We start from the raw sequence: 21,613 nt of genomic DNA, 5'->3' as shown, positions 1-21,613 counted from the left end.
TTCCTGTGCCACGAGATAGGAAAAGTGCTTTTTATCCATAATACTTTGAGATTGCCTTTAGGGTCATTGCATATTTTGTAATTTGTTGACCTTTTTGATTTGGTGTTTTATTTTAAGCTGTTATGAGTTTCATTTGCTGGCTGAATGTCATAACTGTATTTAGTCCAAGACAGGCCTTCCACTTAGCACTTATTTCAGTGCGGTGAAGCTTCGTTGGCTCCTTGACAATGTGAGAAAAGTTCAAAAGGCCGTTGAAGAAGATAGAGCTCTTTTTGGGACCATTGATTCATGGCTTATTTGGGTATGTTTAAAAATCATGTATGTATGGAAAACATTTTTAAATTGCTTATCTTTTTTCTATGGAGAGTTTCAAACTTTTTAGTTGGCAACATCATTAAGAAAAACCACTCAAGAAATAGCAGAAAATTTCAGCTGTCATTTGAGAGGCATTTTTGGCTACTTCCTTTTGATTTTTTTCTTGCCTTGTTTCAGTAAAAATGAAGGATGATTGCCAAAACCATATCTCATGTCTGTTACCTTTAGCATAACTAATTTAGGTAATTATCAAGTAGTAAATTTCAGTTGCCTGTATCCCTTGCCTATTATTCACTCCTTTGGTACATGCAGAGGACTGGCTCTAGGACCCACCAGAGATAGTTAGCAGTCTGTATTTACAGATTGTATAATACTATAGTTTTTATTTTAAAAATCTACATATAAGCACGCCAGCACAGTTTGAACCTGTGTTGTACAAGGGTTAACTGTACTTCTTTTCCACTAGCCATTTCTTAGAAGAAATTATCTCTTCTATTTTCTACTATTTAACATGGTAATACACCTGGGACTACTTTTTAGCATTTGCTTTCAACATAACATAGCTGTCTATTACTCAATTAGGCCACGATATGAAAAATCATAGTGGAAATTTCTGTTATATAATCTTCCCTAAACTGAACATGAATGAGTAGAAACAAACATTTCCCAGATACATACATATCTTCTCTTCCCTCCCTCTCCTTATCTCCCTGCCTTTCTTATTCTCAGTTATTTTCAAGGGTATTTTCAAATACACCCAAAACATGGAGGGAATAGTGCCATGAACCTCTAGAATAATGAGTCAGCTACAGTCATTGGCTATGGCCAAACTTGTTCCCACTATACTCACTCCTTCTCCCCATGGATAATTTTAAAACAAATCCCAGACATATAATTTCATTTGCAAACACTTCTGTAAGCGTGGGATTATTATTTTTTTCAACATTCAGGGAAACGTTAAAGGAACATTGCCCCTCTTGTCACTTGCCAGATCCACAGAACAGATCAGACAAAACCCTCTATCAGGAAGTGGCGCCTTCCCCAGCCCTCCCTGTCTTGGCCAGGGCACGCTCTGCTTTGTGTTCATGGCCAGCAGCTTTCATATGTTTTAGTCACAGTTGAAATAACTCGGACAATAGTTCTCACCATTGCCTGGAGCCAGAGTAAGGCAGTATGTTGAACTGTGAGCTGCAGGACACTCGAGGGAGCACACTGAGCTGTCCCCTTCCTCCCCTGTTCCCACATGATGCCATTGCTGCACTTGTGTTCCTTTCTTACTTCTCACTGCTTCTACATAAAAGAAAGCAGCAGTCCTTGTAGTTCAGGTCCAAGGGTATTAACATTAGAGAGTTTAAAGCTCTGCTTTCAGGATAGGTGCTTGGATCAGTGCAGTGCAGCCCGGTGAGAATTGTTACTTCAAAACTGGCACACACGCACACACACACACACACACACATGCACACATACAACAAGAACAGGAGCAACACAGGTCCATAACATCCCAAGAGGTAAGCACATCAAATTTAATAAGACTCTGCATCTTCCAAAGATAAGAGGATGAAAGCAAAACTGATTTTTTTGTTTTCGTTAACCATCAACTAGAACTGCTGTCTACTATGATGGCCACTTGACCATATATGGCCATGGAGCACTTGAAATGCAGCAGGTCTGAATTGAGGTGTGCATGAGTGTAAAATATACACTGCATTTCAAAGAGTTAATACAAAAAAGAAGATAAAATGTCTTAGTAATAATTTCATACGTTGAAAGGATATTTTGAATATATTAATATAATATAATAAATAAAACTTACAGTATTATTCATTTCACCTGCTTCTTTATGCTTTTTAATTGTAGCAACTAGAAAATATCCAATTACATGTGTGGGTCAATGTGGTTCTGTTACATTGTATTTCTGTTGGATACCAAAGAACACTAGAAGATGAAGTAATTGAAATGTTTCATTCTCTTGCTGTATGGGCTCTGCAACAGATTCTGGCTCTTGACAAAGTAGAAATTAAATTGCAAATAAGTACAGATTTAACATGTCATTTTCTTCTGTCCAGAGCTTGACAGGAGGAGCCAGTGGAGGGGTCCATTGTACAGATGTAACAAATGCAAGCAGGACAATGCTTTTCAACATCCATTCTTTGGAATGGGATAAAGAGCTCTGCGAGTGAGTTGTGTTTTGCCCTCAGAATAGTTTTCTAATTTGTTGCCTGTTGATAACCTAAATCTTAATTATTTTCAGGTTGTCAGTGGAGCACCAAACTTTGTTGATATTTAACTACAATATACAAGTCTATGTTGTATACTTTTTTTTTTTCTAATTGGAGGATAATCGCTTTACAATGTTGTGTTGGTTTCTGCCATACAACAATGCGAATATGTATATATACACCTTCCCTCTTGATCCTCCCTCCCCTACCACATCCCACCCTCTGGGTCATCAGAGCACAAGACTGGGCTCCCTGTAAGAGACTATTACTGCATATATAATAAACAGGCCAAATTAAGTAATTGTCTCAATTATTCTTCAAGGAAAATTAGGTTCCTTTATAAAAGTACTTTGTTTTTTGTGTACTTTTGCTTTTGTATTGATTTCTTTATGTAAGGAGTGTTAAATATCTAAGCCTACTGCTGGCTTATTTATTTCTTCCCATTTAACTCAACTCTCAAATATGCCCATTTTAAATTTTTGTTTGCATGCCTTTAAATTCATATAAATGTTTCTAGATGTTTACTTAAAATAGTATTATATACCCAATCTTATTTTACTGTTTTTTTTTTTTTAGATTTTTTGAAATTCCAATGAAAATTCTTCCAAATGTCCGGAGTTCTTCAGAGATCTATGGCCTAATGGTAAAAAGAAAAAGAAATTTTTTTAATTTAATTTTTATCTTAATAAAAACCTTCCTATACAGAATTCAAAAGTCAGTTGTGTTATGTTTTATATTTTGAGACCCATGAATTTTTTATGAATGTTGGCAGTATGTAAAATAAGAACTTAATATTGTCTAAATAGTTTTATAACTTCAAATTCTTGAGTCCTTCTTGCCAATTTGTTTTATGTATACTTTATATAAAACTACATATAAAACTTTATATACTATGAACTTTATTGGCTTTTCTTTGAGTATTTTAAAGTATTGATGAGATAATCTAATTGCGGTAGGTGATAAGGGAAGATTTGAGCCAGTTTCTTCTTTTAATCCAAATAACTGTTTAGTAGTTGCATTGCCTGCTTTTAATTTATAGGAATGTCTCTTCACATTTTAGTGGCATTCTTTTTCCTGTTGAATCTCCTTTAATGGCCAGACCATGTCTCAGATTCTTTGTCAGCCTGAACAAAACTTTAGCAGAGAAGCTGAAAGCAAAGAGTCTGTTCTGATTTGTGATTGTTAATTAAACTGGTTTTCATCTTGGGCATTTTTACTGTTGCTTTCATTGAAACCCACAGAAGAAGTAGTCTAAGCACAAATTACACATAGCATCGCTGAGTATTTCTGATTACACACCAGGAATGAAAACCTCTAGGATGATTTAAACTGGTGTTTAAGCTCAAAAATCTAGAACGTATGGTAAAAATTAAGAAAAGTCTATGATTAATTACCAAAAATTAATGTTTGGACATTTCATAAAAAATATTAGTCTACTTACAGACTTAATACACTACAATACCCGAGTGTTCTGGTTAAAGCTTAAGCAAGAAGTCTTAAGTGTTTCATTTATAATAAAGCCTTTTTAAGGCAACATGGAATTTTTTAAGGGAAGCATAATCATTGCTTATCTACAGTTTAAAAGTGCTTCGATAATTTCATAGCTACCTATAAACTGACTTGGGTCAGAGGAAAAAAAACTGTTCTTGAGAAACAGTTTCAGAGGATGGTTGAAAAAACATTTAACTGGCCTAGTTTTCTCTTGCATTTAAAATATTATCCTTCTGTCCCCCTCTCTCCCCCTTGCTGACTATAGAAAATCTCTCATAGCCCGGTGAGTAGGTTGCCCACCAATGATGCTACCCGTTCATTTGGAAAAGATACAGTGCATTTCCATTTAGTTTTAGATAAGCAGAAATCCATTTACTCAGCAAATTAATCCAGACTCTTCCATGACCCTCCAAATTATTATAAGCTCTAATGAAGCTTTAGTTGTTATTAAAACATAATCTTATTTGTTTCTTTTTAAGTCCTCCATAAAACTAGGAGTGATGTTTCAAAATAAAAGACTAAGATAGTTTTCTGAAATGAGAAATTCTGATGGACCCTATTACAAAGTATGGTTGTGATGTGCTTTTGGGCTGTAGCATAATAGGGAAATGAGGTATAGTTTTTATATGTTCTCTGTGTCTCTTAAATGACATCTTGCCCAACCTTTCAGACCAGTTAGTTGGAAATGCACTGTCACTTTTTCTGCATGCTTCACCAGAGAATATTCCCAGGAATCCTCCAGGGACCCCCTCCCTGTAAAGAAAAAAGAGCGCTTTCCGTGCCTGACCGCACATAGTAGATTCTGCTGGTAGTTTGATAATAACTTGAATAGTGTAAGCAAAGACTTCTTCCAGTATCTGAATACCTTACATATCCAGTCTCTAGGTTTCCTGATTCACTTTCACTTATAAGCCAGGTTCAGATTGTCCAAGAATATATACAGTAAATAAAAGGTCTTGGACTAACCCAAAAGCATAAAAGAAATAAAATATCACCCCACTATCTAGTGGGTATTTTCTAATTTGTGAATGGTTTCCACATGCATGCTCTTACTTCCTAACCATAGCTGTGTGAGGTGGCTTCTCTTCTTCCCCTCACTATCATAGAGGGGGAACCCAAAGCTCCCAGAGAAATGGCAGGCTGAAAGGTCAGGTGAAAGCTTTTGTTTGGTACTCTTCCTAATATCAGGTTCATCATAATGTTTGTTCAGGTTTTTCTGTAAGATGATATGGAAAAACCTGAATGAACTTTTAAGCCAATCCAATACATCACAGGTACTTTGGAGATCATATTCCTTTCCCCTAATTCCTTGATATCACTACATGTTGGTTTGTATTAGTGTAAGTATTTTTTTCAAAATTAAATTTGGTAAAGTTCACAGTCAGCCACTTAAATCTCATTTTTTCCTTAAAGTGCTAGCCATACTGGCTCAAAATCAAAACCACTATTCATGACACAAATTAATTCTTGCTTATGAAAACTTGAAGAATGATGTTGACTATGAACAAATAATGCCCCATACCTGAACCTCTCTCTTGTTTCTTATTTATCAAGAGCAGTTTGGGTAGGAAGAACAGTTAGTAAAATTCAGCCTTCCAAAATAAACATGTTCTGTGCTGGTTTGATAGCTCTGTGTTCATTATGAAGGATGTGTTAGTCTGTTCATAGTAACAGCAATAATAGCAAAGAACTAATGGTCTGTGGCATTCATATAAGCTCAGGCCCATTTTGTAGATGAATAAATTGAGGTATAGAGAAGTTTCAGCAGCCTGCTCAGTGACTAACTTAACTAACCAGGAGTAGATCCTGCATCTCCTGGCTCCCTGTCCAGTGTTTCATGTCCATGTCTCTTCAAGGAATATTTCTAGTATCTCTCTCTCTGAACCACTCATGTAGTTGAAACACTTGCTTTGTCTTGTCTGCCCACATGCTCTGGCATGTTGCTATTTGTGTTCATTTCTATTACAGTTATGTTAGTAGAGCCAAATTTGTGATTATTCATAATCCTTTTTTAAAATTTCATTAGAAAGCTGGGGCCTTGGAAGGTGTGCCAATATCTGGGGTAAGTTTCATCACCAAACATCTCCCTACCACCTCCCTACCCCACCCCCTTTCATGTTCTGGCTTGCCTTAATCAATCTGTTCCTTCTTTAACTATGGAAAATAAGTAAGAGCAGAAGAATTGGCTAATTCTTGTTTTGCTGGGATGCAGTGTGGGCTATTAAGAATTTTGTTGAGTAAATTAATTCTAACTCTCCCTTCCTATCCCTGTTCGGAGCATTAACACATAGGGCAATGGCCAAATGGAGGCAATACAAAGAATATAAGACAATTCGCTCCTTCTTAAATGAAGAAGAAAAAACAAATCTTATGGCTCTCCTAAAAAGAAAATGGATAATATTGTCTTAGTATTCTTTATTGTCATATATCCTTTCAGTGTTTGGGAGACCAGTCTGCTGCGTTGGTAGGACAAATGTGCTTCCAAGATGGACAAGCCAAAAACACGTGAGTTTTAAGAAACAGACCTGCAAACCAAGGGGGTCTCGTTTGTTTGTTTTTTCCTTTGGTGTTTGGAATGAGGAAAAGCTTTTGAAGTTTCTCCAGACCAAAAATTAATAGTTCAAGAGTGCCAGTACCGTTATATATGTTTACACTTTTTGCCATTTGTTTTTCTTCATCTCCTTCACATAAATCAAACCACGGCATATGTAAACACACTGATGAAGCTTGTGAAAACCTTAATTTATAAAATTCAAAACCTTTCCCATACAGAAACTAAATGCTGGTTTAAAGTATTTTTGCCTTGGGACGGACTTCCCTGGTGGTCCAGTGGTTAAGACTCTACATGTCCAATGTAGGAGGCATGGGTTCGATCCCTAGTCAGGGAACGTGACAACCCCACATGCCATACAGGCAGCCAAAATGAATATAATTTTAAAAAAATTTTTAAATAATAAAAAATAAAGTATTCTTGCCCTTTGCAGAGGTTGTTGGAGGGAGGCTGAGCAGAGGGAAGAAACTCTAATTTTCAACATATTGTTCCTGCACAAGACTTTCTCACTAATTTCAAAGTCATATTTTTGTGGGATTTTTCAAAGTTATTTCTCTGGCACTATGCTTTTTCCCCGTTATTTGAAGTTTCTGCCTCAACACAAAGCAGAAGGAATGACAGAAGTAGAGATTTGGTGCATTTTTCTTCTCATCTTATCTTCTTAATAGTCACACATGTAGTCTGTAACAAGCCCCATATTTAAGAATGATAAGATGACTCCCACTTTAGGATGAGAAAAACAGATACTCAGAGAAGTTAAGCTAACAAGTGAGGAAAGCAGTCTTTGCATCCGAATCCAGCTGATTCGATTTAGGGCACTTGACCTTTATACTTTACTGTCCCCTGTGTGGAAAAGATTTCCACAGCCCTGGCAGCAGGCTGTCTACCTTTGATGGTTTTTATCTCGAGGATTCTTTTTTTGGCCACACCCCACAGTATGTGGGACCTTAGTTCCCGGACCAGGGGTCAAACCCACACCCTCTGCAGTGACAGTGTGGGGTCTTAACCTCCAGACCGCCAGGGAAGTCCTGTTGAGCATTTTCTAATTCTCTCACTAATGTTAACTTCACTGCTTACATTCTCCTTTTTGTCAGTAATGGAATGTCTCTGTATTTTAGATGTAGTATTCTTATACTCTAGTAGGGTCAGAAGTCCTCATGCAAAAGTGTGACATTTGGGTGACAGTTTTTCTGAGAAGAGAGATAGGAAAATTCTTCACAGGTCATGCATGGTATCCTGTGGGTCTAGAAACATATTCTTTGAATTCTGGATTCCAGGTAGCTAAGTCAGGAGTCAGAGAAATGATAGAAAAGTAGGCTATCCCCACTACCCTCTTCTTTCCTCCTCTGCCTGGCACCCTAATGCTAGTAAAGCAGATGCTATTTCTCTTTGGCAAGTACCTGACACTGTAGAGCACATGGGAGGTGCCCAGTAAAGTTGCCTGATTTTGTTTCTGTTTATGCTCCCCTCCCTCTTAAGCATTATCAGCCAATTCCAGAAATGCGGGATTTAAGTTAGGGAGGGCAGGCGGAGTACCTCAGCAGCCCCTGCAGGTTGAAAGAGGTGAAGAATTGTAAGATCTTTGGCTCATGTTTCTCTTCCTGAAGGAAAAGATCACAGATATACAATTCATCATAGTATAAATCAGAACTTATGTGCCATAAGAAACTTGGAAGTACTGCTGTTGGGTTTCAAAGGGAGGGAAGAAAAATCACAAAGATTGTTAGTGGTGAGACATTTTGAAGACTGAGCAGTATTGGTGAACACGTGGAACACTGAACCAAGATGCAAATAAGGAAATGGAAAACTTATTTAGAGAAAGAAATGGAAAATTTATTTAGAGAATGTAGAGAACAGTTGGGTAGGAAAGTGATCATGGGGAAATAAGGCTAAGGTGGTGTGACACCCTAAATTCCAGAGTAAGAGATACTTCCTGAAGGTTTGGGGGCTGCTATTCAGAGATGACTGGAGCTGTTCATTAATGATATGGCAGTCCTGGGTTAAAGTGAGGAGAGGGCTTCCCTGGTGGTTCCGTGGTAAAGAATCTGCCTCCCAATGCAGGAGTCACGGTTCGATCCTTGATCCCAGAAGATCCCACATGCCACATAGCAACTAAGCCCCTGTGCCACAACTACTGAGCTTGTGCTCTAGAGCCGAGGAGCCACAACTACTGAGCCCACATACTGCAACAACTGAAGCTCCCGCACCTAGAGCCCGTGCTCTACAACCAGAGAAGCCACCACAATGAGAAGCCCTAGCACTGTAACTAGAGAGGAGCCCCCACTTGCTGCAACTAGATAAAGCCCGCTCAGCAATGAAGACCCAGCATAGCCAAAAATAAATAACCAAAATTTAAAAAAAAAATAAAGTGAGGAAAAACTAGAGGCAGAGAGGACATGGAGGCTACTACAGCATCTCAGTAACAGCAACAAGGACTATGAAGGATGAGGAGGACTGAGATGGAGGTATGGGTGGATGTCCATGGCACTGCAGAGGAACACGAGACAGGAAGCAGGTATGGAGTCTAGTCAGCTGGTCCCAGTGGTTAGACGTAGCCAAAGTATGGAATGGGTTAAAGTAGAAGACTTTGTGTTTGGGATACGTTGGTGATACTGGTAGGCTATACATTATACATACATGGTCATGGGGAATGAATGTAGTATAAAAGTATAGATTTTGAATTTCCCATATTTAGAGGTGATTTTTGAAGCAATAAGAATTGATGAAATTACCAAGAAAAAGTATATAGGTAGAGGAGATATTTAGAAGAAGGAAGAGATGACTGGATGGAGAATTCAGACAAATAAAATGTAGTGAGTCATTAATGTGGAGATCCAGGGTCTCTCTTTAAGAGAGGGGCCTGGTAAGCAGTGCAAAATAGAACGAAAAGGACATAGAAATCAGGTCTTCAGTGGTGACCTCCAAGAATGAAGCTTTAATAGAATGCTCAAAATAGAAGCTAAGTTACAAATGGTCAGAAGAGATGCAGGTAAGTAGAAGATAGAGACAGCAAGACAGAATGTGCTATGCAAAAAGGCAACCATCCAGGAAGGGGGAGTGAAGTAGACAGTTTGTTAGATTAATAGGATCTTTCCAACTTTGGGGAATTTTGTTCGTTTGTGTTTTTAATTTAAAAGCTTGTGTTTTAAGTGCCTCCTCTCTCCCAGAGGCTCTAAGTGTAGGAGCAGAGGCCTCCTGTCTCTTCCACAGATTCAACTAGGACCACTCACACACCCCTACCCCACCACTCCCACTGTCTGAATACAGCAGAATCTTGAGAATGGATTGGTAGACCATATAAATGCTGAAAATCCCATATATTTTTGATGACTGGGAATAAAAAAATAACATTTAAGAGGAAAATAATTGCCTATATATGGCTTTGAAAGCAGTAGCCTAGGGACTTCCCTGGTGGTCCAGTGGTTAAGACTCCAAGTTTCTCCTGCAAGGGGCATGGGTTCTATCCTTGATTGGGGAACTAAGATCCCACATATTGTTTGGCCACAAAAAAAAAAAAAAAAAAAATGTTGTGGCCTAAATGTAGCAAAGAAGTCTCTTCATGTGTTGATAATGCTCATTAATTACTTATTAAGTGTACATGAACTTAAGAATTTACTTCTATGAAGTACCTTGAGCCTCTGTGTCAATTTCGTAATTTAGGACTTGTACACTACTGTTTAGTATACATAGTGTTTATATGGGGACTAAATCAGTACAGATTTCTCCTTTATAAAGTGTGGAACAGATAATTAACTTCCACTTTTATGAATATTTGTTCACGGAGATTGACTTAAAATATGTAGCTTTTTCAGCATTACAGAAGTAAAAAGGTATAGAGATTTATGTGTTTTGACTTCATAAATGTATTATTACCTGAACCTAGTGTTACTTGCGGGGAAGGCAATGGCAACCCACTCCAGTACTCTCGCCTACTGGTGTCTTTGAAAACTGAGGTAGATACTGATGGATGCCATGCTCCCTGAATGTGCTGGCTGGTCATCAAGCAACCCACAATCATGCTTGAATCAAGCAAAAGAGATGGATGGTATTGGGCGAATTCTTCTTCACATCAGTGGTTCCTGGAAAAATGTTTTTCAGAAAAAATTGCCCCCGTTCTGTTTGCTCCATAAGACAAACACAGCCAGTGGGGTCTGTTGGCTTAGCACTGACTAATATTAATAGCAGCATCTGCTGGGATCTGTCTGCGTACCCCTGGGCTGAGCCCTCCCACCTGGGCTAATGAATGTCACAGAGCACAGCAGCAGGGCCTGTGGGGAGGGAATCCCAGGCAGGTTAGGACAGCTGTGGTAAGCCAGGGATGACAGCCAACTTATTTGAAAAGTGTTGCCATGGGACCCTTGCTGATATCAGCTTGAACCACTTATCTGCTCAGCACAATTCAGAACCACTCGTGCATGTCCAAGTGCCAGATTTGTTACAGAGTCCAAAGCTTTTCCTGATAAGGCCGCCACAAAGTAAATTCAGTTCTTCCCTGGCAGCTGTGCTACGTGCTGGCTCTGACTCTCTGAGCACTGTTAGAACACCCTATCCTATGTAGGGAAGGGAGAAGATAGACCAGCAATAGCTTTTCCCTCCTAGCTACTCCTGTGCCAAAGTCCAGCTACACTTTTCCCCCACACTGGACCTACACCGTCTCCATGCCAGAGGTTTACGACTGCCTAATAATGGAGCTAGGCTGGCCTGCCCCATTGCTGAATGGCTATTAGCCATGATGTTTCCCTCCACGTGGATTAGTAGAGATGTAACTGTGAGAGAATTTAGGATTTATTGTAACTCAGTGCTATTTTATTAATATAAACATGAACTTGGGTTATGACTAAGCTCCAAATACTATACTTGCATTTTTTCATTGTTGTTCAGTCACTCAGTCGTGTCCAATGCTTTGCGACCCCATGGACTGCAGCACGCCAGGCTTCCCTTTCCATCACCAACTCCTGGAGCTTGCTCAAACTCATGTCCATTGAGTCAGTGATGCCATGAAACCATCTCATCCTCCGCCGCTCCCTTCTCCTGCCCTCAATCTTTCCCAGCATCAGGGTCTTTTCCAATGAGTCGGCTCTTTGCATCAGATGGCCAAAGTATTGGAGCCTCAGCTTTAGCATTGGTCCTTCCAATGAATATTCAGAGTTGATTTCCTTTAGGATTAACTGGTTTGATCTCCTTGCTATCCAAGGGACTCTCAAGAGTCTTCTCCAGCACCACAGTTTGAAAGCATCAATTCTTTGGCGCTCAGCCTTCTTTATGCTCCAACTCTCACACCCATACATGACTACTGGAAAAACCACAGCTTTGACCATATGGACCTTTGTAGGCAAAGTAATATCTCTGCTTTTCAATATGCTGTCTAGATTTGTCATAGCTTTTCTTCCAAGGAGCAAGCCTCTTGTAATTTCATGGCTGCAGTCACCATCTGCAGTGATTTTGGATCCCAAGAAAATAAAGTCTGTCACTGTTTCCATTTTCCCCCCATCTATTTGCTATGAAGTGATGGGACTGGATGCCATGATCTTAGTTTTTGAATGTTGAGTTTTTCCATTAGGATTCCACTAAGTACATTTTATTCTAGACTTTTTTCTTTAAGAAAGCACATATTTTTAAAATATTTTGTTTATTTTTGGCCATGCTGGGTCTTGGTTGCTGTGCAGGCTTTCTCTAGTTGTGGCAAGTGGGGGCTACTTCCTAGTGGTGCTTGGGCTTCTCATTGGGTTGGCTTATCTTGTTGCAGAGCACGGGCTTTGAGGCGTGTGGGCTCAGTAGCTGTAGCACATGGGCTTAGTTGCCCTGTGGCATGTGGGGTCTTCCCAGACCAGGGATCAAACCAGTGTTCTCTGCATTGGCAGGAGAATTCTTTACCACTGGGCCACCAGGGAAGTCCCTAGTCTGTTCTTTAAAACATTATTCCAAGAGTGTATTGATATTTGTTAACTTTTGAAACTTTTCTAAAAATTTAATTTCTTTTATTGTTCTATGTTAAATGTCAATGTTGTATTATTAACGTTTCAGCATTTACTTTTAATAAAATTGTCCCACTGTTCATTCTTCCCCTAACTGCAGGTATGGAACAGGCTGCTTCTTACTATGTAATACAGGCCGTAAGGTTGGTGTTTTTCAAATTAAAAGATTAATGGAAGTCTTCTTTAACTTCATATAAATAATACTTGAACATAATTTGCTATTAAGTAACTTTTGAGTCAGCAGCTTTTTAAAAATTTTTTATCAGGGTTTAATTTAGAGCTCAATAAAAATGATGAGTATCACTACATTTGAAGCATTCTTGTAAGAACCATTTTAGGTTCTTTAACTTTTATATGTGTGTTTTTAATTGTGTTAGTAGAATAACTCACTAGGAGCTTGTCAGATTCTTAATTCCAACAAGGGATAAACTTTTTGTACTATTTGAGTGTATTGTTTTTTTTTAAATAATTTTTATTGAAGTTAACAGTTGATTTATAATGTTGTGGTAGTTTCAGGTGTACAGCAAAGAATGTCCACTTTTTTAAGATCTTTTCCCATGTAGGTCATTGCAGAGTGTTGAGTAGAGTTTCCTGTGCTATTGGTTATCCTTATTAGTTATCTGTTTTGTATATAATAGTATATATATCTCTATCCAAGTCTCCCAAGTGTATTGTTCTTAATACTGGTAATTTTTATTTTTAAGATATATTTTCTAAATTGTCATGTTTATTGAATTATAACTAGATCATTTTTGCTTTAAAAATCTTCTTATGCTGTCTTTTTGTTTTCCTGGCTGTAAACTCTTTTTCTCTTTCCTACAGTGTGTATTTTCTGAACATGGCCTTCTGACCACAGTGGCTTACAAACTCGGCAGAGATAAACCCGTATATTATGCATTAGAAGTAAGTACATTTCAATCAGTATAGATAATATGACAGACATTCAAAGCTAAGGAAAATCAGTGTTTTTTTTAATTTTTTTCATAAATATGCCTTTTTATTTATTTTTTATCTTTTTTTTAAATTTTATTTTATTTAACTTGACAATATTGTATTGGTTTTGCCATATATCAAAATGAATGTGTTATCTGTAAGAATGAAAAGCAACTTCTCAGTCGCTATAGCTTTATCATGACTTTGCAACAATTCAGTCACAAAAAAGCTCCATTTCCAATTCTAGTTCTCGTTAATTTTAGTTACTTCCTAGAAACAGTGTTGAACTTCTCAAAGTCATCCATGAGGAATGGAGTGAACTTCTTCTAAACTCTGGTTAATGTAATTTTGACCTCTTCATATGAGTTACAAATGTTCTTATGGCATCTAGAATGATGAATCCTTTCTAGTAGGTTTTCATTATAGTTTGCCCAGGATAGATTCATCAGAGAAATCACTGTCTATGGCAACTGTAGCCATACAAGTTGTCTTTCTTAAAACAGTGAGAGTTGAAATTCAAAATTACTCCTTGATTCATGGGCTGCAGAATGTATACTGTGTTGTTGTTGTTGTTTAGTCACTTAGTCATGTCCAACTCTTCTTGACACCATGGACTGTATCCCACCAGACTCCTCCGTCCATGTGATTCTCCAGGCAAGAATACTGGAGTGGGTTGTCATTGCCTTCTCCAAGGGATCTTCCCAACACAGGGATCAAACACATATCTCTTGCATTGGCAGGCAGATTCTTTATCCGTGAGCCATCAGGGAAGCCCATATGTTGCATTAGTAGGCAGGAAAACAACATGAATCTCAATGTAGGTCTCCATCAGAGCTCTTGTGTGACCAGATACATTGTCAGTTCCCTTCATATTTTGAAGGGAATCCTCTTCTGAGCATCATGTTTCCACAGTGGGTTTAAAATATTCAGCACTTCATGTTGTGAACAGATGTGCTGTCATCTAAGCTTTCTTGTTTCATTTATAGAGCACAAGCAGCGTAGATTTACTGTAATTCTTAAGGACCCTAGGATTTTCAGAGTGGTAAATGAACATTGGCTTCAACTTAAGGTCACCAGCTGCATTAGCCCCTAACAAGAGAGAGAGCCTATCCTCTGAAGCTTTGAAGTTAGACATTGACTTCTTCTCTCCAGCTGTGAAAGTCTCAGATGTCTTTCCTTCCAATATAAGGCTATTTCATCTACATTGAAAATGTGTTGTTTAGTAGCCACCTGCATTAATGGCCTTAGCTAGATCTTCTGGATAACTTGCTGTGGCTTCTACATCACCACTTGCTGCTTCACCTCACATTTTTATGTTACAGAGACAATTTCTTTCCTTAAACTACGTGAACCAACCTCTGCTAGCTCCAAACATTTTTTTCTGAAGCTTCTTCTCTTCCAGCCTTCATAGAATTAAAGAGAGTTAGGGCCTTGCTCTGGCTTAAGGGAATGTTGTGGTTCATTTGATCTCCTATCCAGATCACTCAGACTTGCTCCATATCAGCAGTAAAGTTGTTTCACTTCTTTATCATTCGTGTGTTCACTGGAATAGCACTTTTAATTTACTTCAAGTTTTCCTTTGCATTCACAACTTGGCTAACCATTTGGTGCCAGAGGCCTAGCTTTCAGCCTATCTCAGCTTTAGATATTATTTCCTCACTTGTTTAATTATTTCTATTGAGTTTTTGGTTTAAAGTGAGACATGGGACTCCTCGTTTCACTTGAGCATCATTTAGAGGTCACTGTAGGGTTATTAATTCGCCTAATTTCAATATTGTTCCATCTCGAGGAATAGGGAGGTCTGAGGAGAAGTAGAGAAATGGGGAATGGCCAGTTGGTGGAGCTGTTAGAACATACATACACATTTATCGTCAAGTTCACCGTCTTATATAGGAACAATTTGTGGCACCCCAGAACAATTACAGTAGTAACACCAAAAATCACTAATCACAGATCACCTTAACAAATATAATAAAATTTGAAATATTGTTAGAATTACCAAAATGTGACATAGAGATACAAAGTGAGCAAATGTTAGAAAAATGGTACCAGTAGACTTGCTCTGTGTAGGGTTGCCACAAACCTTCAATTTGTGGGGGGAAAAAAACAAACAAACCTAGTATCTGGGAAGCACAGTAAAATGAGGTATTCCTGGGACTTCCCTGGTTGTCCAGTGGTTAAGACTCCATGCTCCAATGCCGGGGGCCCAGGTTTAACTCTGGTCAGGGAACTAGATCCCACATGCTGCAGCTAAGACCCTGTGCAGCCAAATACATAAATGTTTAAAAAATAATAAAATGAAATATGCCCACCATGGGATTTGTGCCTTCATGGCCATAAATACTATTTCTGCTACTCTAGTCGGAGAGTTGGTTAATTTAATCTAATCATCCCATCATATCATTGGCTCCAAGAGCATATATTAAAATATCTAGCTCTTTTTGAGTGAATTATCAAGCCACGTCTATGCCATTTTGTATTAATATTTGCACAGATGATCTTTTGTTCATCTAAATTGAGGTCTTTGTTTCTTCCTATTAAATTTCATGATAGTGATTTCAGCCAATTCTGACACAAGTCTGAATGCTTTTTCATTCTTCACCCTTACTCTTCCAGTTTTGTCTTATCTGGAGACTTAACACATTAGCTTTATGATTTTTTTTTTATTTCTTTTAATTGGAGGATAATGACTACAGTACTGTGATGGGTTTTGCCATACATCAGTATGAATTGGCCATAGGTATACATGTGTCTATTCCATCCTGAACCCACCTCCCTCCCCACTGTATCCCTCCGTGTTGTCACAGAGCACCAGCATATATATTACCATATGATTTTCTTTTGATTCATGTAATTTTTTTTAGTTTCATAGAATTTTAAAGCTGAGGGAAGCAGTGGATTAGATGACAACAGGCTTTGCTATACCCTGCTATCCCCTTGTTTCATGCATGAAGAAGGCAAGTGAAACTGGAGTCATTTGGCCAAGGTAGTTTGATGCAAATTCACATTATTGGACATCAGAGTCTAGATGCCTAGGCTGCCCCACTGGACCATCTCCTTCCTTATACATCTGAATATTCAGGGTTTCAGTCTCCCCAGTCCAGTGTTCTTTTCACTGCATCCCCCATATGTCACACCCTTCTGCTAACCTAGAAACTCGGCCATAACACACACACACACACACACACACACTAGTTTGTTAACGACAGAATTTCTTTTCCATATTTTCTAATTCTTTTCACAAAAATCTTGTAAAATTTTTTTAAAAATCAAAAAAGAATGCAGAGAATCAAGCTAGATTGGTATAACTTTTTCTCAGTGAATTCATGCAAATTCCACCTAGTCGCCCTGCTTCATTTTGGGGGAAAGTGCTTATAAAGCAGGTATTTAATACTCATTTCTGTAATTTGACAGATTTTGGTTAGGCTTTGCAATCTGAGGTGTCAAAAAGTAACTTTCTTTACTTTCAGAAGTACTCTCTCTAGGGAATTTCCTGGTGGTCCAGTGGTTGGGACTCCATGCTTTTACTGCCAGGGGCAGAGTTTCAATCTCCCGTCAGGGAACAAAGATCCCACAAGCCACCTGGTGAGGCCAAAATAAATAAATAAATAAAAATTTTTAAAAGTGCCCTCTTTGAAAACAGAAACTATGCCTACCCCTCTTAGTTTTTAGTCTTCTTTCATTATGCCTCTGCTGACTAGGAAGCAACATAAGGCATTTCTAATTGTTTGGGGGTTTTTTTAGTAGTACTTTCAAAATAATAATTATATATTTTTCCAAGAGTGTTTATAATTGTTTAATATTTTTAATAACCATCCAACCATGATGAGGACCTTGAATGCTTTATACCTACCACCTCCACCAGCAGTCATGGAATTCACAATTTTCATTTTCCCCTTTTCTTAAACATACAGTAATTCATACTATTTTCAGTCAATCAAAAATCATATTAATTGACATATTTATCAATTTCTGTGTCCAGTATCATTTCTTTGGTCCCAGACCTTTTATGTCCCCATTCACCACCCCCAGGTTTTTCTTGCTGAGGGACAACCTTTCAAAGTTCATAGAATCTGGGGTAGTAAGCCTATTCTTTATAGGTTTCTCTTTATTGTGCCCTCTCTCTGGAGTGGATGTAAAAATCTCAGTTTTTGTAGCTACATCCCTTCCGGCCATGTTTTGCTGCCAATCAGACCTTGGCTGCCCTGATATAAAGTTTTTAAACTTTATATCCTTATCATTGACATTCCATAGTTTTACTATGATATGCCTTAGTTTAGATTTATTTTTACTTATTCTGTTAGGTACTTGGATACAAGTCTTCAGTTCTGAAACATTCTCAGCAATTATCTCTTCAAATATTGCTTCTCTACCACTGCCTCCATCCTCATATGGAATTGCTATTGTCTGGATATTGGAACTTTCCAACCCACCCTCCATGTCTCTTAACTGCCATTTTATATATTTTTAAACTCTTTGTTTCTCTGTGCTGTATCCCTGGTGAGTTTCTCAGTATCTACATTTCAAAGTTTTCTCTTTAAAACAAATAAAACAAAAACATTTTAATTGTGAAATGTAAAACGTAGGAAAAAATGCATAAACCATCAATATACAGCTTAGCACGTTATTATTAAAGAAGACCCATGTGGGACTTCCCTGGCAGTTGAGTGATTAAGACTCCACACTTTAACTGCAAGGGGCCCAGGTTCGATCCTTGGTCAGGAAACTAAGTTTTCACATGCTGCACAGCCAGAAAAAAGAAATATTAAAGATGAAGACCCATGTAACCTCACCCAGGTCAAAAAACAGAACTGCCAAGAACCCACTATTGCGACTCCCAATCACAGCCTCTTTCCTTTCCCCTCAGGTAACTGCTGCCTTGAGTTTTATCATAACCACTTTCTTATTTTCTTTATAGTTCTAACACTTAAATGTGCAACCCTGAACACCAGAGTTAGTTTTGCATGTTTTTAATAGTTTATATGTTAATAATACAAAAGAGTGAGCCTGAGTAATACAGTATGCAAACTTTGGTCTCTTTCACTCAACATTCTATTTGTGAGATTCACCACTATTGTTTCATTCTTTTTCATTACCATATGTAAATACCACCAGCAGTGTATAAGAGCAATAATTTACCTGTTTTCTCTTGTCTGTTCTATGGTTTATCTCAACTACTACCTTTTATAATCTCACTCAGTACTTTCATTTCTAGAATATTTAACTGGTTAGTTTTCACCTGATTCTGTTTTATTTCTCTTTTTCTTTTGGTTTGTAATTCATTTTATTTTCATGGAAATCATACCTTAATTTACCTCTTTGGCTTTTGTTTGTTTTTTTCTTTTTTGGCCATGCTACACGGCATGCAGGATCTTAGTTTCCCGACCAGGAATTGAACCTGTACCCCTGCAGTGGAAGCTCAGAGTCCTAACCTGGACTACCAGGGAAGTCTCCTAATTCACTCCTTTGAATACATTTAGCACATACTTATTTTAAAGACTTATTTGTCAGATTGGAATGAATTCTGTTCCAACTGTTAAGTTTTGTTGACTGATGTCATTTCTTCCCCTTCCATACATTTTTACTAGAAGTGATGCTTCTAAGCTAGCGTATGATGTGCAGTACTATCTAATTTACTAAAAAGTCTGTATATTTTAATTTAATCAAATTTTAATAGAAGTGTAATTAAATTACACTTAACTTACTTTTAAGTGTACAACATAGTGACTCAGTATTTTTATACATTACAAAATGATCACCACAATAAGTCTAATTAGCATCTGTCACCGTGCAAAATTATTATAATATATTGACTATATTCCCAGTGCTGTATATCATATCCCTGTGACTTGTTTATTTTTTAATTAATTTATTTATTGGCCACGCCACTTGTGGGATCTTAGCTTCTGATCGAACCTATACCCCCTGCACTAGAAGCATGGAGTCTTAACCACTGGGCCACCAGGGAAGTCCCATGCCTTGTTTATTTTATGACTGGAAGCTTGTACCTCTTAATCTCCCTCATCTCTTTCACTCATCCTCCTACCCTCTTCCGCTCTGGCAACCAACATTTTGTTCTCTGTTTCTGTGAGTCTATTTTCTAATTTGTTTGTTCATTTGTTTTATTTTTTGGATTCCACATACAAGTGATACCATGCTATATTTTCTTTCTCTGGCTTATTTCACTTAGCAAGTACCCTCTAGGTCCACCCATATTTTCGCAAATCACAAGATGTCACCCCTTTTTATGGATGAGTAATATTCCATTATATATATTATAAAAGTATCCATTTTATTCATCTATCGAGAGATATTCAGGTTGCTTTCATATCTTGGCTATTGTAAATAATGCTGCAATGAGCATGCTGGTGCATATATCTTTTCTAACTAGTGTTTTTTTCCCCTTGAAAAATTACTCAGAGGTGGACACCAGGGCTCAAGGGTGCCCTTTTCCCCATATCCTCCCCAACACTTGTTATTACTTGTCTTATTGATAATAGCCATTATGACAGGTGTGGGGAGATTGCATTATGATTTTGATTTGCATTTCCCTGATGATTAGTGATGTTGAGCACCTTTTCATGGGGCTATTTACTATCTATATGTCTTCTTTGGAAAAATGTCTATTTAGGTCCTCTGTCAATGTTTTAATCAGATAGTTTTTGACATTGAGTTATATGAGTTCTTTGTATATTTTGTATACTAACCCCATTTGCAAATATTCGCTCCAATTCAGTGGGCTGCCTTTTCATTTTGTTGATAGCTTCCTTCATTGTGCAAAAGCTTTTTAGTTTATTTTTGCCTTTGTTTCCCTTGCCTGAGGAGACAGTACAAAAAGAATATTGCTGAGGTCAAAGAGCATACAGCCTATGTTTTCTTCTAGAAGTTTTATACTTTCAGATCTTGCATTTAAATTTTAAATCTGTTTGGAGTTTTTCATATATGGTGTGAGAAAGTAGTCTGGGTTGATTCTTTTGCATGTAGGTGTTCTGTTTTCTGAACACTATGTCTGATGTTTTAATACTGGATTTCTTCATGTATTTTGAAATTTTCCCTTCTGGTCTCGTTTTCCATTAAGCCAATAGCCTTAGTCAGCAGGTAGACAACTGCTTGTTTTCCAGCACCCCTACACAAGCAGGAGAGCGCCACCGAGCCCCTGGCTTCAAACACTGACACTCTTCCTGGTCTTACATGAAGCACTCTGAATTCTTTTCCTCTGCAGGAGTCAGTTCCAGCCCCTCCTGCTGCCTGACACATACAGAACAATGAATCAGAATCCATCATGCCTGTGGCCTCAAACCCTACTTGACTGTGCATTTCTATTTCTGTCCACATTGATGCTATTCTCTTCTTGAGGTAGCATGTGTTGTTTTGTTTTTCTCTTTTTATATTTTGCCTGTTATCCTCTGTTAGGGACACAGGTGATTTTTTTTAAAGTGCAAACTCAACTATCTCTGTTGATAGGGATTTTATCACTAAGAATGTTAGCATCTCTGGGTCCCTATTTCATTGTTAGTAAAAAGGAAGTGGGACACATGATCCTTCAGTTGTTTTGAGACTTTAAACTCATGTTAAACTGCTTAAATTTGTCCCACTGTTGCTAGTTGGAAATTTTTATTAGTGGTGGAAGATACTGAAACAAAATAGAGCAAGAATTACCAAAATAGAGTGAGTAGTTCTGCCTTCCCTCTGCCATCTGTGTGCCATCTTCCCCAAGCTGTGCTTCTCCCTTCTTCGTTCATCTTTTTCTAAATGTTATTTCCCAAAACAAAATGCTTTTGGGGAGCTTTGATCTGATTATGAACTTGAGCATACTATGGGTTTGATACTTCCATGTTCTGTATTCTGTCACTAGGATATAAGTTCCCTGCGGTCAGAAGACTTGCCTGTCTTGTTCACCACTCTATTCCAGAATCTGGCATATAGTAGACACTCAATAGGTATTGTTTATATACCAAATCCTATATTATGCCATTTTTGCCTATTTAAACATGAGCTCCAAAGAGGATTTCTTATAAGAACCCCATTGTTTTTTTTTTTAATTTATTTATTCTTTATTTGAAGGATAATTGCTTTACAGAATTTTGTTGTTTTCTGTCAAACCTCAACATGAATCAGCCATAGGTGTA

At 37.8% G+C, this 21,613-nt stretch overlaps 1 protein-coding gene across 5 annotated transcripts in view; it reads left to right on the top strand.

Moving 5' to 3' along the window:
• GK (glycerol kinase) overlaps nt 1-21,613 on the top strand; it is a 77,340-nt gene that overhangs the window by 35,868 nt on the left and 19,859 nt on the right. For 3 of the 5 annotated variants that reach the window (XM_070784067.1, XM_070784069.1, XM_070784070.1), the window contains 8 exons: nt 164-301; nt 2,382-2,491; nt 3,111-3,177; nt 4,291-4,308; nt 6,052-6,087; nt 6,463-6,530; nt 12,652-12,694; nt 13,374-13,454. In XM_070784067.1, the coding sequence (XP_070640168.1) occupies nt 164-301; nt 2,382-2,491; nt 3,111-3,177; nt 4,291-4,308; nt 6,052-6,087; nt 6,463-6,530; nt 12,652-12,694; nt 13,374-13,454 (561 nt within the window). The remainder of the gene's footprint in view (nt 1-163; nt 302-2,381; nt 2,492-3,110; nt 3,178-4,290; nt 4,309-6,051; nt 6,088-6,462; nt 6,531-12,651; nt 12,695-13,373; nt 13,455-21,613) is intronic. The other 2 variants (XM_070784068.1, XM_070784071.1) reach the window with 1 other exon arrangement.

This window comes from Bos indicus, chromosome X, assembly GCF_029378745.1.
Source record: "Bos indicus isolate NIAB-ARS_2022 breed Sahiwal x Tharparkar chromosome X, NIAB-ARS_B.indTharparkar_mat_pri_1.0, whole genome shotgun sequence".
In the NCBI taxonomy this organism is placed as follows: domain Eukaryota; kingdom Metazoa; phylum Chordata; class Mammalia; order Artiodactyla; family Bovidae; genus Bos; species Bos indicus.
Note: the sequence above shows the minus strand (reverse complement) of the source record. Positions and strands in the feature narration are given on the sequence as shown.